Here is a 19,582-nt window from a genome sequence, read left to right on the forward strand (position 1 = left end):
CCGGCCTGACCTGTGTTGTTTACTGTGTGCAGGACCTTGAGACGACTCTGGTCCTGACTTGGCGCTTTATAAAAAAACTGAATTGAATTAAACCCAGCAGGTTCCATCGAGTCTCTGACTAGTGTCCGTGTCTTTACAACAATCCTCATTCTAAGCAAGCATGATGTTTTTATTTTTTAACAAAAGCTTATTTTCATTTTGATGGTCTACTCTGGTAGATTTCCTTTTCAACCATCATCCAGTCAAGTCATCAAATGGCCCTTAAACACCACCAGCATCGGCTCCGCTCTGCCTGGACCGGGCCTAGAGTGTTCTCATATAGGTAGCCTTGGATTTTCCCGCGTGCAACCGGGCAAAACTATGTCACCAGGTTACAGCATTAACGGCAATTAACCGGTTAACTATGTACATCCCTACTTAAACGTGTTAAACTCTCTAGTGTTGCTTTAGTGTTTTACTCCAGTGCACACACGTCCGTTTTAATGTGGTGAATTATTTCCTTTTACCGACTTGTTTGGGGGTCTAGAGAATAATTATGTAAAATGACTTTTTCTAGATCTCAGACTAAAATCATTTATTTGCTTATAAGATGAATAAAGTAACTGTGTTGAGATGTCCCTCGCAGTGAAAATCTGTGCCGACATCAGAGGGTCATCTTGCTTATGTAAAGCTAAACTTTATTGTCATTTTTGTCCTTTTCTTTCTTCCCGTCTGCAGATCTGATGCCCAGGTGTTGCTATCACAGCCACCATCATGTTCTCTAAGAAGAAAAAAACTCAGATCAAGATCTCTGCTCCGTCTAACTTTGAGCATCGGGTTCACACGGATTTTGATGAGCAGGAGCAGAAGTTTGTTGGGTTGCCACAGCAATGGCAGTCACTCATCGAAGACACGGCCAAGCGGCCCAAACCTTTCATCGATGCGACAGTCACTACTAATGTTGAACCACGAAAGGTGGGAGGTGCTAAAGATAAATTAAACCAGTACTCAACTACTTTGGATGTTTTTATGGCAGCAGCTGAAGTTTCTGGTATTTGCCTCTAAATGTTGTTCCTGAAATTTCCAGACGATCGTGCGCGGCAGCAAGCTGGGAGCAGACGGCTCTTTAACATGGCTCCTGGATGAGTTTGACAACATGTCTGTGATTCGTTCAAACTCCCTGCAGAGACACAGCCCTCCTGTTCCACTCCGTAGGGACTCGAGCTCTTCGGGTGGAGGCGGGCAGGAGAACGGAGACCCCCACCACAGACACTACTCTCATCCAGACAGGTACCGGTCAGAACCCGGGGCCTAGCCTGATGGATGTTTGTTGGGAATTAGGAGAATTTAAGGTCAGCTTTCCTTCGTGAAACCCTTTGAATGCATCAATCTTATTCTCAGGGACCGACACAGGCAAGACCACCAGCCTAGAGGTGACCCTCGCCAGAGTCAGCGAGCAGTCCACCCCTCTCAGAGAGATGAGGTCCAGGGTCGGCCCCAGCAGCAGCCTCGGGGCCAGGAGCCCTATAAAGCCCACGGGAACAGAACTGGTCCAGGCCATCCTCCAGGCCTTCACAGAGATCATCGAGACCAGGTGAGGGGCTTTGGTTTTATTTTGCCGTAACGATGCATGCTCATGATCTGGTACATGAAAGTTTGGTCGGCTTTCCCATCAATCGTTTAATCTCTCCAGGATCAGGTGGTTCGCAGGGACCTGGCTGGGGAGCACAGGCCAAAGTCCAGCTATGTGGCACGAGACGGCAGTCCTCAGTCTCCTAGGGACAAGCGGCCCCTCTCAGGGCCGAACATTCGAACCCCGAACCTGCCGATAACCGAGGGGGTGATGAAGACGGCCCAGCAGAACACGCGCCCATTTAATACGTACCCGAGGACAGACAGCGACTGTGGACGCAGTCCCACGGGACAGGTAGGACAAACGGACATAGACGGGTGCTCTGAAGGACAAAGTTGGTCCTGCTTTTTAAATCAGAGTCCTCTTTTTATTTTATGTTGTAGATCGGGTCAACGTGACCAATTTACAACATTTTATTAACTAATATTTATTATTTATATATATTATTAATTTTAAAAAATCCCATCTCCCCCTCCGCGGGTGGTCTCATCCATCCGAGCTCGGGTCCTCTACCAGAGGCCTGGGAGCTTGAGGGTTCTGCAGGATCTCAGCTGATCCTAGAGCTGCTCTTTTCTGGACTGAGATGTCTGATGTTTTTCTGGGACCTGCTTTAGCCGCTCCTCCAGTCTGGGGGTCACTGCCCCGAGTGCCCCGATGGCCACTGGCACCACAGATGTCACTCTCCAGGCTTTCTCAAACTCTTCTCTGAGGACCTGCTACTTCACTAGTTTCTCGTGTTTCTTTTTCCTGATGTTACATCACATGGTACCGCCACATCAACCACGACATCTGTCCTCTGTTGTTTGTCCACTATCACAATGTCTGGTTGGTTCTCCATCACCTTGTTGTCAGTCTGGATCTGGAAGTCCCACAGGACCTTGGCTCTGTCGTTCTCAACCACCTTAGGGGGCATTACCCACTTTGACCTTGGGGCTTCCAGTCCATGCTGCAGATGTTTCTACACGATGCCAGCCACTTGGTTGTCGTTCAATGGATGCTTTACATTTTTACTGACAATTTATGAAAAGTAGCCACGTACAAAACATTACAAAGGTATTCAATAAAATGTAATATTCCATAAAAATATGGATTGTCAATATTATTGAGCCTCTGATATTGGATTGCTGATGAAACTAGGTACTTTGGTTAATCCAGGGAAATAACACTTTATAATAATTTGACACAGAGACAAAAATATAGTTTAAAACATCTATTTATTACTATATCAGTCATGATGAAAGGCAAATGATTATAAATGGTGATTCAAAGTGATGTTAAACGAGACAATGAATGAATTTTCTGCAAGACTGAAAGTGTCTTCTCGAGCACAAAATCCTAGATACCTGATAACAGTTCCTTATCAGCCTATTTCAACTCAACGTCCTCCAGTTACATCAATGAAGACGGCTTGGTTAAATGTTAGATCTGTCAGTAATAAGCCATTTCTGGTAAATGATCTCGTCACCTCTCACAGTCTTTATTTATTTATTTTTTATATTTTTTACCGTGTCCTGTCTGGCTGTGAAACAAACAGAATTGATGTCTGAATGCTGGTGACAAGCCTTACAGATTTACTCTCAGGTGGAGCATCAAAGCTTCTGCTTTTAATGTCACGCCTGATACTTAAAACTTTATTATTGTTTTTTGAATGCTTTTAATTCCGACCAGACACGGAGACAGAGGTGAAAGAGAAAGGAAGAGACCAAAGGGTCATCAATGATGAACAAGAGTGTGCTTCTAGACGTGCAGAAGGAGAAAAAAAGAAAAGGGACACACAACAATACAACAGGAGCAAACTATCACTGCGTCAACCTGATGAGGAAATATAAAAACAATGTTTTACTGAACAATCACACGATAATGAATCACAGTGCATTTAGTGCCCACCATAGCCTTAAGACATGTGTTGAACGTGCCCAAGTCCATACTTATGAGTAGGGCCCGACCGATATATCGGCCGATATAGGGGTCATTAACACTATCGGCCAAAAAGACGGCCGATATTGCGCTACCTATCCAGCAGATGGCGCCAGCTTTATGAACTCATGTTGTGTGGCTCCTCGGGGGTGGAGCCACCATCACAGCACACATGCAGCGGAGCAGCAGAAGCAATTCAGTGAAGCAGAGACGACGGTGATGAGGAAGTAGGAGGTAAATCTTCCGTTTTAAGCATATTTTTTGTGTCTGTGGTAAGTTGAACGGTAAAATAAGCAATGACAAAAGTATGTTTCCCCTCAACATGCTTCCTAAGTTTATTGTGTGCCTCGTGGCCTCGTATTGAAAAGTTAACCTGAAAAAATAAAATAAAACTGCCGCAGCTCTATGCAGAGCTCACGCTGCTTCCCCTTTAGTCATGCAGGGCAGTAAGTAAGTAACATTGGCCTTTTTCTGGTAGACATTCTGGAATATTCTCAGACAATTTCCTCCGCTCTTCAGCAGTCTTTTCAAACTCACACGGTTCACCCGCGGCTCGCGAAAAAAATAGTGCAGACGCCGAAACGATCGCCCATGTGGCCTATAGAATAGGATAACAAGGGCGACGAATGAAGGCGGTACCCGTTTCGCAGCGCTTCGGCGACACACGACCGTTGTCGCAGCTGAGGACAGGCGAGGGGGGGTTGGCAACAAAGCAATGAAACGCTGTGCAGGGAGTCCCCCCTCCTCCCCCTAGCTTGGAGAGGAGTAGGGGCGGTAATACGAGAAAATAAACATTCCTCTCTACAGTAGAATAAATCTATTGTATTTTTTCAGCCTTATATTTTACATAAGGCTTATACATTGCCACATACTAGTCATTTAGCGTACCGTAAATCCTCTAATACAGGCCCGGGCCTGTATTTGACTCAAGCTCATCAAGCTCCAGGCCTTTATTGGAAGGAGGACCAGAATTAGAGGCAGGCCTCAATTTCTATTTGAGCAAAATGAACTAATGGTTTGCTGGAGTTTTTGACAATTAAAATTGCGCCCACATTTTCAAAGTTAAACACATTTCTTTTAACAACGGTAGTTTCTGCTTCAGCCATCTCCCCCCTCCCCCTGCTTCAGCCCTCTCCCCCCTCCCCCTGCGCAGCGGCCGCAAACTCACTGATGGGCCTGCAGCCTCTCGGAGTTCCTGCTGCTCTAAACATTAAAATACTTATTTCATTTTCTGTTCCTCACTTCTGATTACCTTCAATGGTGTCTGTTTGTTGCAACCAGCAGGTACAAAAACTAACTTGTTTTTATTTGACTATTTTTCTGTCCTGTCTGTTTATTATCTTCCTGCATCTCCTCTCAATCCTAAAGAAAAACTGCTACCTGGGTTCATATATATTCACCTCATGAGTTACCTTTGAACTGCAGTTCTAAAAGATCTACCGACCGCAAAAACAGTGGAGTGCGCGCTGCTTGGCGGCCGCGCATCACGGAGGACAAAACAGGTGATGCGCCCCGCTCCACAGCAGCGAAACGCATCAGGCGCAAATAAAAGAATAAAAGACAGAAAACATAAAAGGAAATGAGCCGACATGAACGATCGCGTGTTAAATTGGTTTTTGAGGTGGCGACACCTGATTTGATAATGTTACTGTGGCCGTGCTCAGGACGCAGATGTCTGGAGCGCGTCAACAATCAGAGCTTTGCATGCGCACGCTGGTTAAGGTTAGGATGGGGTGAGGGGAAGGTTAAATTGCAAGAGGGTAAAGGTCACAATTTGGTTAAATGTCCGTTTTACGGCGGGTGTCAGTACCGACGCTCTGGCACAGCGCGTTGCTTCCCCGACGCACAGGAGCGTGTCACCTGCTGACAACAGGCTGCTGTCTTTTCCGAGGGCTGCATCTTGCCGGTCATTATCACGTGACAGCGACTAGTCGATGACAGGCATAACAAGTCACTATAGTGAAGTCGACTAGTTCATACAACCCCTACTGCTCCCCAGAGTGTTCTGCAGCATAATCAGCACGTTCTCTTTGAACTTGAATTTTCACCTCCTCTTCGTCTCCGCACCTGCCAAATCGCGGTCTATCACTGGCAAATCAAAAGTGAGACGGATGACACAACTGCCCCCTCGTGGTACTTGCTTGTTACCACATTCCACCCGGCCACAATAAAATACCGGCCATTATTCACCTCCGCCGACACCGGCCAAAATATGATACTCTGCAGTTAATTAAATACAGGCTAATATTAGAGGATTTACGGTATCTTATTTTTATTTTCCTAATACTGTCGGCTTTGGAAAGGATCAAAACACAAAAGTGTAAAACTCCACAGACTCTTGAAAACAAAAACCCTAACCCTAACCCTAGTGAGTTATTGAGACAGTTCTTTGGTGTGTAATATAGAAATAAGTTAGCATCAAAAAGGCAGAGAATGAAGGGTTTAATCTTAAGAACATTTATATTTATTTCTTTTTTTGTGAGGGAGATTTATCGGCCATTATATCGGCAATCAGCCTTTGTTAAAAGTTTTATATCGTATCGTATCGGTCCCAAAAAAAGCATATCAGTCGGGCCCTACTTATGAGAGCACCATGTGAGCACCTGTATGTACACGCGCTTGTCTATGTTAGGATTCTCTATAGGAGCGTCCAACAGATAGTGTGAGGGGCCACAGATCTGCCCCCTAAAGATGTGTAGGAGATGGAGGGAGCTCCAAGTCCCAGAGATCCAGGAGCTGCCCCAGAGTGCAGGAACTCCACGGAGACTGCGACCAGAAAAGCCCCCGCCCCCTCAAGAGGCGCAGAGGATTGCCCCGGGGGTCCACAACCAGCAGCCGGCAGAGACCCGGGGGATATCAGCGGCAAGCCCACAGGCCTGCCCGCAGCCTCCCACCCCCCAGCCGGCTGAGCCCGGAACCCAGCGACCCGGGACCCAGGGGCGACCAGCCCCGCCGGGGACCCAACACAGTCCAGGGATCCAGATCCCACCAGGCAGCCACCGGGATTAATCCGGCAGACGCTAAAAATCTTAAACCCCCTGACCCAAGAGCCACGAACACTCAGGCAGACCAAGGCACCACACTCCACACCAAATGTGACGGGGGAGGGCAGGCGAAGATGTATAGCAGCAAAAGAAGTCCCAGGAGAAGGGAGGAGTCAAAGGCCCCACCTGACATATACGGTCATACACAGACACAGTCACACACTCCCTCCCTCATGCTCACACACACACACACACATACAATCTTAGACTTACAAAAATGCATGCCAGACACCCACTCATGCTCCCCATACACACCCTATTCACTCTGGTCCCGGTACTGCTGCACATGGGGTACAACCATTACCGATTCCCAGAGTTCGACCCATTCTGCTGGGGTGCTGATGAGCAGGCTCCCCCGCCCAATGCTGAGCAAAGCGACCCACCACCCCAGAACCCAACCAGATGGCCAGATTTCCCTCCTAGCCTCCAGCCCCAGGAAGCCAAGTGACAACAGAGGTGTGCTAAGACCCCTAGTCACCCTCCGCCTGCTCCAATGCAGTGTTAGGCGTGTTATTGAGGTGTATTCGTGGCTGTGGTGAGCGGGTAGTGCAGGCATCATCTGTTCTACACCAGCTGATGCCACCACACCACCCCTCTTGCAGTTTAAAACTGGAAGCGGGCACCAGCACCTGGGATGAGGCTGAAAGATCGCCTTCCCAAGTGCCGTTGTATGTGCTTACTCCCAAGGCCCTAAGTGTGTGTTTGCCTGGAATGTCGTTGGTGGAAGTGTTTGCGGTGCAAATAAAATTGGGGGGCAGGTTGCCGCAGGAATGCGGAAATGGGGTCCGTACCCGCACTTCCTGACTTGTCCACCCCCCAAGGTCCTATGTGTATGATTGTGTGATGATGTGAGGGAACAGGAGGAGAAAAATGTGTGGGGATGGGGAGGAATGGCTGGTTGGCTTAAGCCCTCCAGGGAGCCAGCTCCCCCACTGGCCCCAATAGGCACCTTCGTTGCCAAAATGCCACCCAGGTTATGGAGACCCGAACCCATCTTGCCAGGGCCCAAAGCAGCAGTATTGCAGAGCTCCACGGAGTCCAAGGGAGCCAACGCAGCCCCACCCCAGCAGAAAATCTACTCCCGTCCCTGCATTTGCACAGCTTCCAGAATATATAAGACATCCAGGTAAGGTTGGGTCCTCCCCCTCCTGGACATCCCCCTCCCCAGTGATGGACAGCAGAGGAGCCAAGGTTTACCTGAGGCCCCTGAGCCCAGGCTAGGCACTGCTGTATGTTCCCGCCTTCTTCCCGTCAGCATACATGTCAGGACCCGAACCCCATGGCCCCGCCCAGATCCCCACATGGGGCCGGCCAACCCCACACCCCGAGCCCCTGGCCACCACCCAGACCTACTCTGGGGCATTGCGGTCGCCAGGCAGCGACTCATGGCCACCGCCAAGACCCCCAAGGGATCCCACTCACAACCGCCAGTAGTCCACCCCCTGAGGCGACCCAAGCACCTCCAGAGGGGGGCAGCAGCCCCTCAGCCCCAGACGCCCCCAGTGAACCCACCTCCAGGGAATGTCCGGATACTCCAAACTCAGACCCTCCACCCCATCACCCACATCATCCCGCAGGACAATATCAATGACCCCCCATCATTGCTATATGATGGAACCGATCAAAGGAGCCCAGAGAGATTGATCTGAAGTGGAAGCAGAGGCTATATCAAGTGTAATATGATCTAACAAAAGATTTCCATACTGGTTGATGCAGAGAGTTTCTCTATTTTTCCAATTCAAGAGGATAGTTTTCTTAGCGATGCATATGGCAGTCAGAACCACGTGAACCACAGATGTTTCAGTCGGGACATCGTCCAGCTTCCCCAGTAAACAAAGAGAGGGGGAAGTTGGGATATGACATTTCAGACATTTTGACAGATCCTCACATACTCTACCTCAAAATTCCTGGACAGGTGGACAGGACCACAGTGCATGAATGTAATTGTCAGGAATGTTGTTTGTGCAGTGTGTACAGGTGTCAGACGACACAAACCCCATCTTGAACATCCGATGACCTGTATAGTGTACTCTGTGTAGAATTTTGTACTGAATTAATTGTAAATTGGGGTGTCTGATCATTTAAAAAGTTTTTAAACAAGTTTGGGACCAGAAGTTCTGGTCAAAGCTGACTGATAGATCTACCTCTAATTTTTCAATAGGGATTGCTATTCTATCGTCTATTTTGGACAGTGTCTTATATACTTTAGACAGTAGTTTGGGGGGTTTGAGATTATAAAAGTCATATAACCTTGGTGGTGTTTGTAATTCTATTTTATTGAGCTTAAATTTTTGTTTGACTACAGATTTAATTTGGTGATATTCTAAAAAGCTATTCTTATCCATTCCAAATTGGGAGACTATTTTATTAAATGGGATGAAGTCCAATCCTTCATATATGTGTTCCAGGTATAGGATTCCTTTATTTTTCCAGTCCGGAAGGTTCATCATTTTGTTATTTTGCAAAATATCAGGATTATTCCAGATAGGTGTGCGTCTGCATGGTACTAGTGAAGACTCGGTCATTTTAAGATACTCCCACCATGCTGTCAGAGAGGTGCTGATACTAATACTTTTGAAGCTTTCATGTTTTCTTATGCTCGAGCTAATAAATGGTAAGTCTGAAAGCTCTATCGTATTGCAAAGTGTCTGTTCTATATCTAACCAGGACTCATCTAGTGGGTTATCTTGCAACCATCTTGGTATATATTGCAGCCTGTTGGCTAAGAAATAATAATAAAAGTTGGGTAAATCCAGTCCTCCTCTGTCTTTGGTCTTCTGAAGCATTTTTAAGCTAATTCGTGGAGGTTTATCCTGCCAAAGGAATTTGGTAATTGAGGAGTCCAGAGATCTAAACCAGTCAGCTGGAGGTTTGTTTGGGATCATTGAAAATAAGTAATTTATTCTGGGTAAGACCATCATTTTAATTGTAGCCACTCTCCCCATGAGTGATATTGGTAAGGATTTCCATCTTGCAAGATCATCTTCCACTTTCCTTAAAAGTGGGATGTAGTTTAGTTTGGTTTGATCGGCCAGCTTGGGAGAGACATTAATTCCCAGGTATGGGATATTCCCTCTCACAATCATGAAGGCATCTTCCTGACAGAAATTTGGTTGTCAGATAGTACCTGTGCACCGGTTCTCATTGAAGAATTTCACATCACTGAATGTGCTTCGCCTGATGGGAGGGGAGGAGGTGTTGCTTCTATCTTTAGAGACAGATTTATCTGTAAACAGTTATTGTACAGTATGCTGGTGAAGGTTCTCAGTCATCCAGGCCATGGTAATCCAAAGGCTTTAACTGAAGGCAACTGGACATCTTTGGTTTCTTGAAGACTTTTCGCTTCTCATCTGAGGAGCTTTGTCCATACTAACTGTAATATGGTAGAATCAAGCTTTTAAACTGTAGCTGTCTGTTATTTAACGAGCAGAAACTACTCTGAGTACCCCTCCTCTCCATCCCGTGATGAGTCGTTAGCCTCTATTGAGAGGGAGTCGTGCTGATTAGATGCAGGAAGGTGTGATATACTTGAGTTGTTTGACCTTAAACAAAATGTCCATGCTCCAACACGCGCGCAGGGCTACACTCAACCTAATCTTAACTAGAGACGTTGATGTGTCGAACATTGTTGTTAAAGATCTGGGCCTATCTGATCATTTCTGGCAGGGTGTCCGCGGGGTTTTAAAAAGTATTAAAAAGTGATAAATAAAAATAGTCAAATTTAAGGCCATTAAAATTGTTAAATTTGGTCTCAGAGGTATTATTTTTTCCAAGTTAGGTATTATTTTTTTCAGACTATCAGGTGTCGTATTCTGAACATCGACATAGAAATATATTCCGAATGAAATGTTTTGAACGATTATAAAAATAAAACAAGCCGATTATTTGCTCCTCCCACTTGAGCTGCCCTGAGTTACAAATGAAGCGCTCCTCACAGTGTTGCCAACTTAGCGACTTTGATGCTATTTCTAACAGCTTCTCAGACCCCCTTCTTGACTTTTTAAATCTTAAAAGTACCTAGCGAACACCTCAGAAACATCTCTGGTAACCCTTAGCTACTTTCTGGATAACTGTCGTCGACATTTCCTGCAGGTTAGCTAAACACTCCGCCTGCGCTCCGGACCGTTCTTCAGGACATTAGGAAAGGGAATGATGTAGTGATGTGTCAGTCGCTACAGAAACGGCTCTCGGAGCCGGCTCTCTGTTGGATTAACCAGAGTGAGTGACACACACAGTACCTGCGGGCTCCTGAGCCATTAAAAACGGCTAAGTGTGCGCGTGCGGCGCGTTAAACACACATGCAGCTTGCCCCGATTGCTGTGAGACCGGGTTGGGGGGTGCAGCTGTGGTTGGGACAATTATTACATTAACTGATGGACTTGTAAATAAATAGTTTATAAATAAGGTAGAAATAAGTTCCTCACGCTGATAACTAATAACTAATCTCTCTGAGGACACGGTGCTAGTGCACTCTCCTACAGCACCTTGACATGACTCAGTAAATGTTATGCAACATTTTGTGAACATTAATTTATTTGCATTTATTTGTTATAAATGCCACTGTATAATTCTTGCTGTCAGTATTTGCAAGATATTGGTATTTGGGTCTGTACTGGTTAGACTTAAATGAGTTAAACCAAGGTCTATAGCCCTTGGGTCATAAACTATGAGCTGTAAGTATATTGGTCTTTTTATACTGGGAACCAGGAGTTATTTTAGTGATCATCTTGTTTCTTGTTTATTTTTGCCCTGATTGTGCCCTGAGCAGTTTTATGACTGAATAAAAATAAATTAAAAAAATCTACATAAATTGAAAAATCGTCTTAAATAATCGAGATCTCAATTTCAGTCACAATAATCGTGATTATTGTTTTTGCCATAATCGAGCAGCCCTACTTTAGCATATCCGGTCACATAATGATGACGTCATATTCAGTGGTCGTTCTGCATCATTTCAGGCCCCGTGGTCAACTGTCTGAACCGCTGAAAAGAAGTGCCTGGCACATTTTCTAAGTAAAATAAATATGCGCAATACGTTGTCAACATCAGTGAGTCTCTAAGTCTATTCTTTTTGTATGTTATATATGTTAAAATATGTGTAAATAGGTCGCTGATTAACACTTGCAATTTAGTGTTGTGATGGTTTTAAAAAAATTCTGAAGGTAGTAAAAAAAAGTATTAAAAAGTAGTAAATTTTACTTAAGGATTGCTGTATATACCCTGTCTGGGTTTTCTCGGAGATATCAGTCTCACCTGCTACACTTCAATCTATAGTTGTTCACAAAAACAAGGTACATAGGTGATCACACTGCTTCAGTTTTTACGGAGCAGATGAACTTATCAACACATCCAACATCCAGCTGCATTGATTCGCTCTTATCCAGCTTCAACCCCAAAACACTTGAAGTCGTTGACGCCATCGCACCTGAAAAGGTCCAACTCATTTCAGGCAAACAGAAAGCTCCATGCAGGTTCACCAGAACTGTTACTAATCAAAACAAGAATGTAGAAAAGCAGAGCGCAGATTCAGGAAAAGTAATCTACCAGATCAATGTCAGACCTTCAGAATTCAGCTGCGTACTTATAACTCGGACATAAAACAGGCGAGACGAGCCTTTTTCTCAAAAGTCATCATATTAACAATTCCTGTTACTGCCTCAGCTCGGTGTGGGGAGTTGCCAGTTTAGGGTAGAGAGGTCATGTGATCCAGTCAGTGTTTTACTAGTGTTGGGTTGTGTTCATGTTGGTAAACTAGAGTGTGTGAAGGCTGTACCAACTCCAGCCTGTCTAGACATCGAGTCCCCGGGTTTCCAGATCAGAGGAACAACTCCTCTATCTCCGTGCCTGAGGGCGTTTCTGCAGCTGAAAAGACGGACCTCTGTAGCCCACATGGGTCGGTACCAGGTCAGGTAGGTCCGCGCTGGGCTCCGGAGACCCAAAATTATATGTGGATTTCTGGAGCTCAGATCATCATCAGTACCAGGTCAGAACCGACCACCAAAAGAGACGCGCAGCTCAGCGGGCCAGTGGAGCTGGTTTCTGGGTCAGAACCAGGTCAGAACCTCTGCAGACCTTCAGGAGAGGATCATGTGCAGCTTTTAAAAATACCAGCTGGACTGACTCGCTGGTGTCTGGGTCGGATCCAGCTCACAGAAGCCCGCATGAGCTCCAGAACCGGATGACAGGCGTCTCTCTCCCTCTCTCTAAGCTAAACTAGGTGAGGTGAGCAGATATTAACGAGTACAAGACAGCTGACAGACGCTCATTAGTATTAATATTATATTAACTGAGCGATACTACTTTAACTGGTACATGATAGTAATCTGTACTACATTGTGATGCTAGCACACAAGTTTAAGCTAACATGGTTAACTCACCAGCTGGTCAGAAGTCGTGTCCCAGCCTGCAGGCGGACCGTTTCATGCCTGATGAGGTGTTTGTAGATCGAGCAAGTAATAATTGTCCGATCTTGAAAGGGATGTCTCTTTCTGCCGCTTAAAGTATTCTACGGAAAGATCTGGCTTGATTTCCCCCGGCATGATCATTTTGGAGTAAGCTGAAATCTTTTGCAGGAACTGAATAAAACGAAATGCCACCTCTTAACCTTTCTTTTTTATCAGTTCTGGACAAATATGAATGTAAGAAGTGTAAATGTCACTCCTTTCTCGAACGCTTAGGAAAGATGAGTTCCCTTAATGTGAAGTAAATATGTTAAACATTCCTTTGTTAATATACCAATATTAATATGTGGATATACTCATAATAAATCATTATTAAATTCAGCAAGTACTCATTTGGTGTATTTAAGATGTGAAGGAAAGCATTATAAGAATAAACATTTATGCTGATTCATTTTTTAATATAAAGCAGTCTTCAGTAGACCAGTGGCGGTGTTTCTTGGCCCATGCAAGCCTCTTCCTCTCATTCTGACATCTTAGCAGCGGCTTTCTTGCTGCAACTCGTCCTGTCAGAGCTGCAGCTCCGTCTTCTCTTCACAGTTGAAACTGATACTTGCTTACTACGACCACTATTAAGCTGTGCTTGAAGCTGTTGTCCTGTGAGTGGTTCTCCCACTCCAGAGAATTCATAAGCTACAAAAATACGATACAAGTTTGCTTCATTCCTTCTACAGTTTCTTCCCGTCTGCGGTCGGACTCATGTATGACAATCCCAGGGCTGCCCACTCCAGTTGCTTGGTTCCAGTCACATGACCCAGTGTTGATTGTACCTGAACTGATTCTCTCAGATCAGTACCTACACTGACTTGTGTATAACAGCCATTTCTCTAAGTACTGCCACTTCATATTATTATTTCAGCATGATTATATTCTTACTTCTTATTTTTTCTTATCTCTTATCTTTATCTTTCTTTTTGCACCAGATACCGCAGCGATTGCCTAATGTTGTGACACATGGCAATAAAACCTTCTGATTCTTATTCTTCAAAATTAAGTTAATTTTATCAGCTGGTTGATTCTCATGCTGAAGACTTCTGATTTAATTTCACTTGTTTATGACGTTTAAAATCCGGTTTAATTGGACTGTTTTTCATCTTCTGCTGCAGGTGGGCCGACACCCTGAGTCTTCCCCTCAAAACGGACCTTCTAGTGGTTCCACTCAAGGTTCTTCTGGCTCCAAGCCCCCAGTGAGCCACCAGTACCCTCACCAGATCTCCCACCCAAGCCTGAACCCCGACGCCCCACACACCCCTCACCCCAACATTCCGGCCCCACAGCCCCCCAATCTCGCCACCCCCCCTCCATCAGGTGCTGCGCCTCAGGGCCGCTCCCCTCAGCGGGAGCCTCAGAGAGTTTCCCACGAACAGTTCAGAGCGGCGCTGCAGATGGTGGTGGACCCAGGTGACCCGCGGACCTACCTGGATCACTACATAAAGATTGGTGAGGGGTCCACAGGAATCGTGTGCATCGCCACAGTGAAGACCAATGGAAAACTGGTAGCTGTGAAGAAGATGGACCTGAGGAAACAACAGCGTAGAGAACTTCTTTTCAATGAGGTAATGAGAGCTGTTGAGCAGAAATGGTGGCTGTCATGCAGTCAGACTTCAGTCAAAACATCATAATTTACTCATCAAGACATCTAGAGTCCTGACTCACAAACGTGATTGTCAGACGTTTAGATGAAAATCTACACAAGATATTTTATTCAAATAAACCCCCAACTCTTTTCTTTTTCTCGGATGCATCATAAACATCCTTTTTAGCTCATGCTGTGTAATTTGGGATTTTTTTTCCTCATCTGTACACAGCATGGACAATGCAGTGTTACCATACCCACCAGGGTTACTACGCTCGTTAGTGTTACCGTACTTGTTATGGTTACCATACTTGTTAGGGCTACCATACTCGTTATGGTTACCATACTTGTTAGAGTTACTATATATTAGGGTTACCATACTCGTTATGGTTACCATACCAGCCATGGTTACCATGCTCGTTAGTGTTACCATACTTGTTATGGTTACCATACTTGTTAGGGTTACCATACTTGTTAGGGTTACCATACTTGTTATGGTTACTATACCAGCCATGGTTACCATGCTCGTTAGTGTTACCATACTTGTTATGGTTACCATACTTGTTAGGGTTACCATACTTGTTATGGTTACTATACCCGCCAAGGTTACTATGCTCGTTAGTGTTACCATACTTGTTAGGGTTACCATACTTGTTAGGGTAACCATACTTGTTATGGTTACTATACCAGCCATGGTTACTATGCTCGTTAGTGTTACCATACTTGTTAGGGTTAGCATACTTGTTATGGTTACCATACTCGTTAGGGTTACCATACTCATTAGGGTTACCATACCCGCCAGGGTTACTATGCTCGTTAGTGTTACCATACTCGTTAGTGTCATGACTCGAGGTAAGTGCCTAACCCAAGACATGCAGAATCATACTCGTCGGGCAGAATTGGTAAAGTTCTTTATTTCACAAACGGGAACAGAAACAGCTCAGGGAAGTCCTGTGAGAGTGAGCGGTGCAGCTCTAGTCCTTGTAGCGTTCGGGATGAACGAGAGAGGAGGGGAAGCCGGGGTGAGCGCTGGGCAAAGGGTGAGCGCTCCGGGAGGGGTGAGGTAGCAGAGGGAGTCCAAACAGGAACAACGGAGGAGGATGGGATGTGGTGTGTGAGATCCAGCGTACGTAGACAGCAAAGGTGGAGCAGGTGGTGTGAGAATCCTGAGAGGAAGGGAAAGAAACACCAAACGTCAGGGATAATCCAAAAACGTAGTCCAAAAACACAATCCAAGGTCATAAATCCAATAGTCAGAGAGCAAGTCAAAACACAAACGAACAAGAGCAAACAAGTGGCTGGGGCTACCTAAACTGGTGCAATCATCCGGCACAGTGAGGTGTCTCCATCCTCCTTTTAAACCCGCGTTCCTGATTTTGAAATCTCCTGCAGCTGCCGCTCCCTCTGCTCCTCATCTGTGGAGAATTAACTCAAGGCTGATGAGAGGAGATGGTGTGACTCACCTCTGCCCAGGTACATGACAGTGCCCCCCCCCTCCCCCCCCTCAACGGACGCCCCCTGGCATCCCAACGCCGGACCTGGAGGCCTCAAAGTCCGTGATGAGAGAGGGATCCTCGATCTAGGACCGGGGAATCCAGGAGCGTTCCTCCGGGCCGTAACCCTCCCAGTCTACCAAATACTGAAGACCTCAACCACGGGGGCGTGAGTCAAGGATGTGCCAAACCTTGTAGACCAGCCCCTCTTTGTAGAGCTGAGCAGGGGGAGGCGGAGCCGGAACCAGGCACAGAGGACTGAAGACAACGGGCTTAACCAGGGAGACGTGGAACACGGGATGAATCCGGAGAGAAGACGGGAGATCCAGCCGAACGGTCGTCGAGCTCAGAACTGCTGCCACCTTGAAGGGAGCAAGGAACCTAGGAGAGAACTTCTTTGTAGTCGCCTTCAGGGGAACATCCTTAGATGATAGCCAGACCATCTGTCCAGGAGAGTAGGTGGGAGCTGGGCGACGGTGTCGGTCAGCCAACCGCTGATTCCTCTCCGCAGTCCGTTGTAGAGCCGATCTCGTGGCAATCCATGCACGACGGGCCCGACGAAGGAACTGAGGAGTGGTGGTGGTGGGGATATCTGTATGTAGGGGGAACAGAGAGGGCTGATATCCGAGGGAGGATTCGAATGGGGACTGACCTGTGGCGGAGGAGACGTGGCTGTTATGAGCGTACTCGACCCAAGCCAGGTGGTCACTCCAGGTTGATGGGTTGGTGGCACACACGCAGCGGAGCATGGCGCCCATCTCCTGATTCATTCGCTCACATTGGCCGTTAGTCTGTGGGTGAAATCCTGAGGTTAGAGCCACCCGGGCCCCCAGAGCAGTGGTAAACTCCTTCCAGATTCGAGACACAAACTGGGGGCCACGATCAGAGAGGATCTCTGTTGGAATCCCATGAAGACGAAAAACATGCTTTATTAGGAGCTGGGCTGTGACAGCGGAAGTAGGAAGGGCCTTTAACGGCACCAGATGACAGGCCTTGGAGAACCTGTCCACTATGGTTAAAATAACATTAAAACCACGTGAGAGTGGTAACCCACAAACAAAGTCCAAGGCAATATGGGACCATGGACGGGATGGCACAGGTAGAGGACTAAGTAGACCTGCAGGAGGCTGATTGGTACCTTTTTGCTGGGCACATACGTGGCAGGCTGACACATACTCCTTCACATCTTTGTAGAGGGAGGACCACCAGAAAGAGCGCCTAATCAGGGCCAATGTTCGTCCCACTCCAGGATGAATCGAAAACCTCCCGGTGTGTGCCCAGTCAATCACCTTTCTTCGTAGTTCCTGAGGAACAAACAATCTATTGGGGGGTCCATTACCTGGGCCGGGGTCCACCTTCAGGACCTCCAGAACCTGGTCTCTTATAGGCCAGGTCACTCCAGCCACAATGCAGGAGGCAGGCAAGATGGTGCTAGGAGTCATTTCGTCCTCGGTGGCGAACTGACGAGACAGAGCGTCAGGCTTCGTGTTCTTAGACCCCGGTCTATAGGACAAAACAAAGTTAAAACGGGAGAAGAACAAGGACCACCTGTATTGTCGGGGGTTTAGTCTTTTTGCCTCTTTGAGGTAGATTAAGTTCTTATGATCCGTCCAAATAATGAACGGTAGTTCAGCCCCCTCCAGCCAATGCCTCCACTCCTCTAGAGCCAGTTTCACAGCAAGTAACTCCCTGTCCCCCACGTAATACCTGCTCTCGGTGGGCGTCAAGCGTCGTGAAAAGAAGGCGCAGGGATGGAGCTTGTGGTTGACCGGGGATACCTGGGAGAGGACTGCTCCAACCCCGGTGTCTAAGGCGTCCACCTCCACTGTGAACTGCTGTTTGGGGTCTGGTCTGGAAAGGACCGGAGCCTCTGTGAATTTCCTCTTAAGTGTCTTGAATGCGGCTTCGGCTTCTGGGGACCAAGAAAAGGGCTTAGCTACAGAGGTAAGGGCTGTTAGAGGAGCTGCAGTCTGACTGTAATTACCGATAAACCGTCTGTAAAAATTTGCAAAGCCCAAGATCCGCTGCAGCTGCTTCCTGGTTGCAGGGGTAGGCCACTTCGTCACCGCCTGAACCTTGTCTGGGTCCGCCCTCAGTCGTCCGCTCACTAGAAAAAAACCCAGAAATTTAACCACAGACTCATGAAATTTGCATTTTTCGGCCTTGACAAATAGTCTGTTTTCCAACAGCTGTTGGAGTACGGCTCGAACATGTTTCTGGTGCTAGGCAATGGACCTAGAGAAAATCTAAATATCATCGAGATAGACAGTCACAAAGTCATCAATGTAGTCCCCCAGCACAAAGTTTACAAGTCTTTGAAACACCGTTGGAGCATTCGTGAGCCCAAAAGGCATCACTAAATATTCAAAGTGCCCCAGGAGTGTCTTAAAAGCAGTCTTCCATTCGTGACCTTGGCGGACTCTTACCAGGTGATAAGCATTGCGAAGGTCCAAATGAGTAAAAATGGTGGCATCTTGGACTGGCTCGAAGGTGGACGAGAGCAGAGGAAGCGGGTACTTATCCTTAACAGTGATCTGGTTTAAGCCCCGGTAGTCAATACAAGGGCGAAGCGACCCATCCTTCTTTGCTACAAAGAAAAAAACGGCTCCCAGGGGCAAGGTGGATGGTCTGATTATGCCATTGTTCAGGGCCTCGGTGATGTAGGTTTTCATACAGTCCTGTTCAGGCTTGGACAGGCTGTAGAGGCGGCTGGTTGGGAGCGGAGCCCCCGGCAACAAGTCATTGCCAATATCGAAAGGGCGGTGAGGCGGTAACCCAGGTGGGTGGGTAGGTAGGTGGGTGGGTAGGTAGGTAGGTGGGTAGGTAGGTGGGTAGGTAGGTAGGTGGGTAGGTAGGTAGGTAGGTAGGTGGGTAGGTAGGTAGGTGGGTGGGTAGGTAGGTAGGTAGGTAGGTAGGTAGGTAGGTAGGTAGGTGGGTAGGTAGGTAGGTAGGTAGGTAGGTAGGTAGGTAGGTGGGTAGGTAGGTAGGTAGGTAGGTAGGTAGGTGGGTGGGTGGGTAGGTAGGTAGGTAGGTAGGTGGGTGGGTGGGTAGGTAGGTAGGTAGGTAGGTGGGTGGGTAGGTAGGTAGGTAGGTAGGTAGGTGGGTAGGTAGGTAGGTAGGTAGGTAGGTAGGTAGGTGGGTAGGTAGGTAGGTAGGTAGGTAGGTAGGTAGGTGGGTAGGTAGGTAGGTAGGTAGGTAGGTAGGTGGGTGGGTGGCTGGGTAGGTATATAAAATTCTAAATAATATGTAAATTTCAAAATAACCTGTAAAAAAAAGGGTGGAACATCTGTAAAAATGATGCATTCCAATATGGTAGCCTGGTGATGTCATAATATGCAAATTAGATGAGTGAATTTGCTCGAAAAACTCTGGTGCCCAAAGGGTTAAGCTTTAGATGCGACACAGCAGATAAAAGATCCTTGTGTCTGTTTTTCTGCAGGTGGTCATCATGCGGGACTACCACCATGAGAATGTGGTGGAGA

At 46.8% G+C, this 19,582-nt stretch overlaps 1 protein-coding gene and 1 long non-coding RNA gene across 5 annotated transcripts in view; one reads left to right on the forward strand and one right to left on the reverse strand.

Moving 5' to 3' along the window:
- Positions 1-19,582, forward strand: part of pak4 (p21 protein (Cdc42/Rac)-activated kinase 4) — a 59,578-nt gene that overhangs the window by 24,217 nt on the left and 15,779 nt on the right. For all 4 annotated transcript variants that reach the window (XR_011516106.1, XM_054742262.2, XM_054742261.2 and 1 more), the window contains 6 exons: positions 718-954; positions 1,067-1,269; positions 1,381-1,573; positions 1,673-1,906; positions 14,138-14,587; positions 19,540-19,582. The exon at positions 19,540-19,582 is cut by the window's right edge and continues 91 nt beyond it. Coding sequence is in view for 3 of the 4 variants with exons in the window: in XM_054742262.2 (XP_054598237.1) it covers positions 754-954; positions 1,067-1,269; positions 1,381-1,573; positions 1,673-1,906; positions 14,138-14,587; positions 19,540-19,582 (1,324 nt within the window). In the remaining variant the exon portion in view is untranslated. The remainder of the gene's footprint in view (positions 1-717; positions 955-1,066; positions 1,270-1,380; positions 1,574-1,672; positions 1,907-14,137; positions 14,588-19,539) is intronic.
- Positions 15,502-16,095, reverse strand: LOC129163767 (uncharacterized). The gene is made up of 2 exons (XR_008563557.1): positions 15,916-16,095; positions 15,502-15,773 (listed from the first exon to the last, which is right to left on the reverse strand). It is a non-coding gene; the product is annotated as an uncharacterized lncRNA (long non-coding RNA).

This window comes from Nothobranchius furzeri, chromosome 13, assembly GCF_043380555.1.
Source record: "Nothobranchius furzeri strain GRZ-AD chromosome 13, NfurGRZ-RIMD1, whole genome shotgun sequence".
Lineage (NCBI taxonomy): Eukaryota > Metazoa > Chordata > Actinopteri > Cyprinodontiformes > Nothobranchiidae > Nothobranchius > Nothobranchius furzeri.